Source organism: Sminthopsis crassicaudata, chromosome 2 (assembly GCF_048593235.1).
Source record: "Sminthopsis crassicaudata isolate SCR6 chromosome 2, ASM4859323v1, whole genome shotgun sequence".
In the NCBI taxonomy this organism is placed as follows: domain Eukaryota; kingdom Metazoa; phylum Chordata; class Mammalia; order Dasyuromorphia; family Dasyuridae; genus Sminthopsis; species Sminthopsis crassicaudata.
This window is the reverse complement of record NC_133618.1, coordinates 298110632-298120526: the sequence shown is the minus strand read 5'-3', so window position 1 is coordinate 298120526 and position 9895 is coordinate 298110632. Positions and strand designations below refer to the sequence as shown.

Here is a 9895-nt window from a genome sequence, read left to right as displayed (position 1 = left end):
CCAATAATATTCTGAAGGACTTATGAAAAATGTTACCATAACCAGAGAAAGAGCTGATTGTGTCTGAGTACAAATTGAAGCATACATTTCTTTTACTTTATTTTTCTAGAGTTTGTGTGTGTGTGTGTGTGTGTGTGTATGTGTGTGTGTGTGTGTGTGTGTGTATGTGTGTGTGTTGGAGGGGAATCCATATGTTCTTTCATAACATGACTTTTATGGAAATATTTTGTACAATTTCATATGTGCCTTCTCAATGAGGGATGGGAGGAAGGGAAAGAATTCTGAACTCAAAGTTTTAAAAACAAATGTAAAAATTGTTTTACATATAACTGGGTAAAATAAAAATTATTAAATCAAAAACCTAACCCACATATCAAAAAATGTTAAAATATAGGAAAGGCTTGTACGCATATTCTCTTGCCTTTGCAAATAAGAGGAGTAGAGAATGCCTTCTGATACTTTTTCAGCTTCAGTTTTTGCAGGTTGTTTTGTTCTTTACACTTGTATATATTGTTGTCCTTATTTTATTCACTGTTAGGGGCCGGGACCGTTCACAGGAAACCTCAACAGTGACTGCCTCTTCCAGCTTCCCCGACCCGATGGGGCTTCGGACTTCTCCGGCCCTCCTCCTGGAGATGGGAGGAGGGAATCACCAGTCAGAGAGCCGAGGTGGATAGAACACAGTGATGTTTATTGGAGTTACAAGTCAGCCCTGTCTCTCAGAGCCCTTCTGTGCTCCGTCTTTTATAGCCCATTTATCTTTTTTGCATATTTCCCCATTAGAGTTTGGACTCCTCCCTGATTCCTCCCCGAAGGCGGAGCCAATCCTTACTGTGCCTCCCCTGCACCCACCCAGATCCTACCTAGTCAGTTGTCATGGTGACAGATCCGGGTTCGGGAGGGTCCTGACACAAAGGCATCTCAACTATCCCCAGGAGGTTCAGGTCCAGAGCCTCTTACAACTCCCCCTTTTTGTTTTTTATTGGGTTTAAGATATCCGCCTTAAGGGCTTCAAGAGCAGCACGGGTGGCTTTAAGGAAAATTGAAAAAACACAGGATAATAGACAGAACATAAGCATCAATAATATAACTCCAATAAATCCAATTGTAAGCCAATGAAAGAAATCTGTTAGGCTTATACCTTTAAACCAAGAGGTAAACTTCTTTGAAATTTCCTCATTCCATTCTTTGGTAAAAGTAATAGAAGCATTTTGCATAGCAGAAATAATAAAATCAAGAGCTCTCAATTCACTAGTAGCATTTGTAGCATAAGTAGCATTTTTTAACACATCTTCCAGATATTGATATAAAGTAGAGTTAAAAGGAACAGGAGTAACACATACAGGGTAATACTTATAATGACATTGCATTCTCATATAACGAAGCATCAAAGCTTGTTGATGTACAACCACTTGCAAAACCTCAGTTGTTTGTACCATTCTAGCTAACAAAGCACTATCTATCTGCTCCTGATGTTTCCATAAGTCCATAAGTCCCGTAATCAGCCTCCACTTAGCTCGACTGGTTGCATTTTTCTGGGCACCCCTATGTCCTCGTTTATAAAGCTTCTTTTCCAGGATCTGTTGTTGTAGCCTCTCCTTCCTTTTTCGCCACCTCTGGCCTCGAGACCGTTGATGGTTTCTTAGGAACTTCTCTGGCATTTCGCAATGGGATCCATCTTCCTCCACCTCTTTCATTTTCACCTGTTGAGACACAAAGATATCCTTTGCCTCTCACAAGGACCTTGTGAGGGCCGTTCCAATTTCCTTTCTCATCTTTCCACCACACAGTACTGCCTTCCAGGCACGTCTGTGGGTGCAGATCATTAGTTTGCTTTTTATTATTGTCATTTCTAATCGGGGAGATAGTGTAAAATTTCATGGCTGGTGTTGTACCATCCTCTCTGACTTGTAAATAGTTCAGAGTAAATACTGCTTTTGCTACTTGTGCTCTAGTTAGCCTTCCAGCAGCTCCCCCTTTTTGTTTAATGAGCTTGCGTTTTAAAGATTGATTAGCACGCTCCACTATTGCCTGTCCCGTAGGGTTATAAGGAATGCCTGTAATATGATGAATGGCAAACTCGTTTAAGAAGGCCTTAAAGCCTCGAGAAGTATATGCAGGGCCATTATCAGTTTTTAGAGTGCGAGGTACTCCAACAACTGCAAAGCACTCCAACATATGTTGTATTACACTTTTTGTGGCCTCACTGTTCTGTAGAGTCGCCATTATAAAGCCAGAGAAGGTATCTACTGTTACATGAATTAAGGAGGATTGAAAGTGAGTAATATCCATTTGCCAAAGAGAGTTAGGTAGAAGGAACAGAGAATGCAAATTTTTCACAATCATCTGGATGTAAAGGAATTGAGAAAAAACAGTCTGCTATATCATTGTTTCAGTGAGCATAGTCATAGAATCCTTCTCTGGAATATCTAATAATTTATCAATCAACTCTTCAAGAGTAGGATTGGGTGGAAGAGTAGCTAAAACTGGTTTATATTCAGGACGGAGGCCCTCCTTAATCAATTGTAAAGTTAAGTGAGGACTGGCCCCAGTTCTTCCAAATGTTCTTTCTACTATCTCCTGTACTCTAGATATAAATTGTAAAGGTTTTTCACTAGGTTTCTGTTTAAGTCCTGATATTTTATTTGTCCCATTTTGTACCCCCATTTTTTCAAGGGCTCTAATGTGGACAGTCTGCACAGCTCTCAGTATTTGATCATCAAGCTGAAGTTGAGCTTCAGGAGTAATCCAATTCCCCTGTCCTGTTATCATATTTATGGCCTCCTCAGCATTAACTATATTCATTTCTTCCACATATGCTCTCGCACACCTTTGTGCATAGGCCTTAAAGACAACAAACTCCGCTGGGCCTAAAACTGTCTGCATGATTTCTGCATAATCATAGGGAAGCCATGGTGCAATTGTAGTAGAGGCAGAAATACACTTCTTCACATGGGTGGAACCTGGTCCATATTTTTCCACAGCTTCCTTCATATCTTTCAAGAATTTATAAGGCAATGGCCGATATGCAAGTGCGCGAGTCCCATCATTTAAAACTTGTGTGAACACTGGGAACGCTCCAGGTTTTAAACCCCATTCATCTAAATCTACATTCTCCCCCACCTTTAATGCTGCTCTCAAGCTTATAGTTAATATACTCTGGTATGTACTCCCATTTGTGTGAGGAGATTGCTTAATTGTGGTTTTTTGTTTTTCTTGCTCCTCATTACCTGGTTCCCTAGGAAACATTTCAGTTGACCTAAAGGGTGGGTCCTTGTTTACTCCTGGTTCCCTGGGAAACGTTCATGTGGCTTAAAGGGTGGCTCCTTGCTTAATTGTTCTCTCTCCCCTGGTTTAGACAAAAAACCTGTTTGTTTTTCTCCTGCTCTATAACTCTGATCTGAAAAAGTTCCCCCCTTTTTAGGGTCACACATCAGAAAGATTCCCCTTTTTCTCCCCTCAGGTTCCTCTTGGAACTTTCCTTTCTCCACCGTTCTGAGGCTATCCCACGGGTATATTGGTGGGGGATCATAGGAGAAGTCATTCTCATCCTCACTGTCTGTACCACAAAGGGAGTCACCTACTTGGGTCTCTCGCGAGTCTATAAGTGGTGGGGGTGTAGGATGTAAAGCCGCTCCCACCACCGTATACATCAAGAAATCTTGTTTAGAAAGAAAATATGGGTCTTCTTTGTGGTAGGAGGCCATCTGCTGGCCAACTACTCCCCACCGGTCGGGGTCTATACCGGTGTGTTCTATCCATGGACTGACTTGAAATATTTTTTCTGACCCATTCCCTACAAGTTCTTATATTAATCTGTACCCCATTACTCTTACACAACTTATACAACTGACAGGCGAGTACGCCTGTATCCTCCGGCTCAATACAGGTTTTCACTTGTTTCTGTCCCATTCTTCTGCCTTCTAGTGAACTATTCTCTGAGTTAGTTCAACTAGGCTGTCTGGTCTTCTCAATTGCTGACCAGCAGCAAATTGAGGTGAAAGAGCACAGCACTTACCTCTTCCTGGTTCCTGCGATGAGTAGACTCTTGGTCCAGCTCCGCCTTCATTCAGATCCCTGTGCGGGCGCCAGTTGTTAGGGGCCGGGACCGTTCACAGGAAACCTCAACAGTGACTGCCTCTTCCAGCTTCCCCGACCCGATGGGGCTTCGGACTTCTCCGGCCCTCCTCCTGGAGACGGGAGGAGGGAATCACCAGACAGAGAGCCGAGGTGGATAGAACACAGTGATGTTTATTGGAGTTACAAGTCAGCTGTGTCTCTCAGAGCCCTTCTGTGCTCGCTCTTTTATAGCCCATTTATCTTTTTTGCATATTTCCCCATTAGAGTTTGGACTCCTCCCTGATTCCTCCCTGAAGGCGGAGCCAATCCTTACTGTGCCTCCCCTGCACCCACCCAGATCCTACTGAGTCAGTTGCCATGGTGACAGATCAGGGTTCAGGCGGGTCCTGACACAAAGGCGTCTCAACTATCCCCCAGGAGGTTCAGGTCCAGAGCCTCTTACATATTCACTACCTGTGAATTACACCATATTATATATCTTCCCCTATTTTTCTGTGCTCATAATTTTATTTATTGATATTCCATTAAATTCATGTTCCACAATTGATTTAGCTATTCTGTAATCAGTGACTTCTTAGTTACACTGAATATTTTGATGTACAGTATAACAGACTTTTCTTTTGTAATTTATATCCTTGATAACATTCTGTACCAAAATCTCTGGGTCAAAGCAAATGAATATTTTCATCAATTTTACTGCAAAATTCTTAATTACTCCAAAATAATTAGAATAACATATTAGTGAGCTTTTATTTCTGCAACCCCTTTGAATCAGACAATTGTCATTTTTTGTCATGTTTGCCAAATTGTCTATTATTAGTAATGTGATTTTCCTCTTGTATTATTTTTTGCAAATTAGAATTTTCTTTTAAAATTCATAATTATATAATTTAAAATTACAGACAAAGGTTTTACAGTGTTATATATTTGTTTTTAAAATCTATATATCTTGGGTATCAACTATTTTTCACAGATAATTTACATATATCTTATTTGTTTGCTTCTTCCTTTCTTATCCAATTTTCATTAACTTTTTTCAGAAAATAGTATTTTAGTTTTATATAATCAAAATTATTTACTATATATGTTTAAATAACTTATAAACTTTAATTACAATTCAGTACTTAGTCAATACTGTGATCTGAATTCTAGAATATTTAATAGAACAATATATATATATATATATATATATATATACATATATATATATTTAAAGGTTAAGTAGCATGACAAAGTATAAGCGTATTTTTTTATATTTACTAAGAATATTTTACATATGTATAATGATTTTAGATATTTTTTTTCTCATTAAAAACTTTCTGTGTGGGGGCGGAGCCAAGATGGCGGAGAAGAAACACACGTCTCTGTGAACGTCCTCACTCCCTCACAACCAATTAGATAAATTAAGTCTCAGAATTAGCTCAGGACTGATAGATACCATAAGGACTGGAAGCACGACTTACCAGCTGAAGAGAATCTGGAGTTTCAACAGGAAAGGTCAGTTCCCAGGGGAGGAATAAGAGAGACCAGCACAGACAGTGGGGTAGTGACACACTGCGCCCATTGCGCTGGGAAGGGATCTGGGATCAGAGAAGCCACTGAGGTAAAGGAATCTGGCACAGGCTGTTAGCTCTTCTCTGCTAATTATTTAGCAGTTCAGAAGAGAAAGCCAAAATATTTTAAAACTCAGATTAGATTTTCCCCGGACCCTGGAGGTGACTCAGCAGATCTTGGCACCAGGGGGTGTGGCCTCAGCTACCTCCTGAGAATAGTTAAGAGATTGACAAGTGGGTGGATATGGCCCAAGGCAACACACACTGCCTAGCTTAGCTGGAGGGAGTGGAACTCAGCTCCAGGAAGTCCCAGAGAAGTGGAACCTTTGAATTAGGGACCGCGGTTTCTGGCAGACACTTCCAGTTTGAGCGCAGGGGCTTTTCACATCACCTGCTGCAGACATCCACGCCCCACCCGGACACATAGGCTGGGCTTTGTGCTGTCTTTACTATTCAACGCCCTTGAAACACAGCAGTGCTAATCACCTCTGAGGCACTTCCAGGGAGGGGGTGGGGAACTCTCTCCCAGAGCTCTATCTTAGCTCAGGCGCAGGAGCCTCTGCATCCATCTGGTCTGGGAGGAAGCTGGTAAAGAAGTAAATAAATAATTTACTACCCCAGGGACAGACCCCAAAAGATTTTTTTAAATATGAGCAAAAAAGCTAGAAAAACTATAGATTCCTTCTATACAGAGAAAGAGCGGGTATCCAACACCGAGGAAGTTAACAGCAGAGAGTCAGCAGATAACAATCCAAAGGGGAATGATCCCTGCCCCCCATCACATAACTCTCTCCTAGAAGAAACTCTTAAAAAATTGAGGGAGATTGAAGAAAAATGGGGAAAGGAAAGGGAAGCTATGATAGAGAATAACAACGTCCTGAAATTGGAGTTGGAAAAAATAAAGAATTCACAGGAGATGCAGGGAAACAAAATTTATGAATTAGAAAAGGTTAAAAAAACACAGGAAAGTAGGATTTCTGAATTGGAAAAGATAAAAAAGTCTCAAGAAAATACAATTTCTGAATTGGAAAAAGAAAATAATTCTCAACAAAAAAATTAGGGAAATGGAAAAAAATTCAATAGAGCAAAATAATTCATTTAAAAACGAAATTGGGCATTTACAAAAAGAACTAAAAACTGTGAAAGAAGAAAATAACTCCTTAAAAGTCAGGATGAAACAAATAGAAATGAATGATTCACAGAGAACCCAAGAATCAGTCAAACAAAACAAAAAAAAATGAGAAGCTGGAGAACAACGTCAAATACTTACTGGGAAAATCTATAGACCTGGAAAATAGATCTAGGAGAGATAATCTGCGGATCATTGGACTTCCAGAAAACTATGACCAAAAAAAAGAGCCTAGATTCTATTTTACAGGAAATTATCAAAGAGAACTGTCCAGAGATAATAGAAACAGAAGGGAAAGTAGATGTGGAAAGAATTCATCGAACTCCTTCTGAAATAGACCCTAAAAAAAGAACACCACGGAATATAGTGGCTAAGCTGCAGAATTACCACACAAAGGAGAAAATCCTGCAAGCAGCTAGAAAAAAACAATTTAAATACCAAGGTGCCACAATAAGGGTCACCCAAGATCTGGCTGCCTCCACATTAAAAGATAGAAGGGCCTGGAACCTGATATTTCATAAGGTAAAAGATCAAGGACTGCAACCAAGAATGAACTACCCAGCTAAGTTTAGCATCTTTTTCCATGGAAGAAGATGGTCATTCAATGAAACGGAGGAATTCTATATGTTTCTAAGAAAAAAACCAGACTTAAACAAAAAATTTGATCTACATCCACAAGACTGAAGAGAAACAGAAAAAGGTACACAGAACCCTTGAGAACTGTAACTCTGTTGTGGGTATATAAAAATACTCAAGGATAATTTGATTTTACTGATATAAAAGAAAAAAAGGGGGGTGTAGTAAAGGGAAGGAGGTCGATTCAGAAAAAGGGGAAGGAGTGATAAAAAGAGGGAAACTACATCCCAGGAAGAGGCATAGAAAATACACCATATCTGAGGGAACTTAGTGAGGGGGAGAATCATTATGTGAATCTTACTCTCATCAGGAGAGGCTCAAAGAGTAAATAATTGACATATTTGTTTTTCAGAGACTTTTCGCTCACCTCATTAAAAGGGGGGAGAGGAAAAGGGAAAAGGAAAAGGAGAATAAGTGAAGGGACTTGGAGGGAGGGGGGAGGGATCCTAAAAAAAAAAAAAAAAAAAAAAGAGGGAGGGTTGCGTGTCAAAAGGGGGGTCTGTAAATTAAATATCGGGGAGGGGGATCAGGGGGGTCAAGGGAAAAAAGCATAATCTGGGGATAATACGATGGCAGGAAATACAGAATTAGTAATTTTAACTGTAAATGTAAATGGGATGAACGATCCCATCAAACGGAGATGGATAGCAGATTGGATCAAAAAGCAGAACCCTACAATATGTTGCCTACAGGAAACACACTTAAAGCAGGGAGATACATACAGAATAAAGGTAAAAGGTTGGAACAGAGCCTATTATGCTTCAGGTAAAGCCAAAAAAGCAGGGGTAGCTATCCTTATCTCAGATCAAGCAAAAGCAGAAGTAGATCTCCTTAAAAAAGAGAAGGAAGGAAACTATATCTTGCTAAAAGGTAGTATAAATAATGAAGCCATATCAATACTAAACATATATGCACCAAGTGGTATAGCATCTAACTTTCTAAAGGAAAAGTTAAGAGAACTGCAAGAAGAAATAGACAGTAAAACTATAATAGTGGGAGATCTCAACCTTGCACTCTCAGATTTAGACAAATCAAACCACAAAACAAACAAGAAAGAAATTAAAAAAGTAAATAGAATATTAGAAAAATTAGGTATGATAGACCTTTGGAGAAAACTGAATGGCAATAGAAAGGAATATACTTTCTTCTCAGCAGTTCATGGATCCTATACAAAAATTGACCATATATTAGGACATAAAGATCTCAAAATTAAATGTAGGAAGGCAGAAATAATAAATGCCTTCTTCTCAGATCACAATGCAATAAAAGCTACATTCAGTAAAAAGTTAGGGGTAAATAGACCAAAAAGTAATTGGAAACTGAATAATCTCATCTTAAAGAATGACTGGGTGAAAGAGAAAATTATAGAAACAATTAACAATTTCACCCAAGATAATGACAATGATGAGACATCATATCAAAATCTTTGGGATGCAGCTAAAGCAGTAATAAGGGGAAATTTTATATCTTTAGAGGCTTATTTGAAGAAAATTGAGAAAGAGAAGATTAACGAATTGGGCTTACCAATTAAAAGGCTAGAAAAAGACCAAATTATAAACCCCCAACCAAAAATTAAACTTGAAATACAAAAATTAAAAGGAGAAATCAATAATATTGAAAGTAAAAAAAAAACTATTGAATTAATAAATAAAACCAAGAGTTGGTTTTATGAAAAAGCCAATAAAATAGATAAACCTTTGGTAAATTTGATCAAAAAAAAAGAAAGAGGAAAATCAAATTGATAGTCTTACAAATGAAAAGGGGGATCTTTCCACCAATGAAGAGGAAATTAGAGAAATAATAAGGAGTTACTTTGGCCAAGTTTATGCCAATAAATTTGATAACTTAAGTGAAATGGATGACTTCCTCCAAAAATATAGGCTCCCTAGATTAACAGAGGAGGAAATAAATTGCTTAAATAGTCCCATTTCAGAAAAAGAAATAGAACAAGCTATTAATCAACTCCCCAGAAAAAATCCCCAGGGCCAGATGGATTCACATGTGAATTCTACCAAACATTTAAAGAACAATTAGCCCCAATGTTATATAAATTATTTGAAAAAATAGGAGATGAAGGAGTCCTACCAAACTCCTTTTATGACACAGACATGGTACTGATACCTAAACCAGGTCGATCAAAAACTGAGAAAGAAAATTATAGACCAATCTCCTTAATGAATATTGATGCTAAAATCTTAAATAAGATATTAGCAAAAAGACTTCAGAAAATCATCCCCAGGATAATACACTATGATCAAGTAGGATTTATTCCAGGAATGCAGGGTTAGTTTAATATTAGGAAAACTATTAGTATAATTGACCATATTAATAATCAAATTAATAAGAACCATATGATCATCTCAATAGATGCAGAAAAAGCATTTGACAAAATCCAACATCCATTCCTACTAAAAACTCTTGAGAGTATAGGAATAAATGGACTATTACTTAGAATAATCAGGAGCATATATTTAAGACCTTCAGTAAGCATAATATG

The 9895-nt window shown here is 38.4% G+C and overlaps 1 protein-coding gene across 1 annotated transcript; it reads right to left on the bottom strand.

The window, feature by feature from the left end:
* Window positions 1–536: 536 nt before the first annotated feature.
* LOC141556166 (uncharacterized) lies at window positions 537–4438 on the bottom strand. The gene is made up of 2 exons (XM_074289818.1): window positions 4019–4438; window positions 537–1703 (listed from the first exon to the last, which is right to left on the bottom strand). Exons 1-2 carry the CDS (start codon window positions 4067–4069, stop codon window positions 957–959), a joined length of 798 nt encoding a protein of 265 aa, XP_074145919.1. The 5' UTR covers window positions 4070–4438; the 3' UTR covers window positions 537–956.
* Window positions 4439–9895: the final 5457 nt, after the last annotated feature.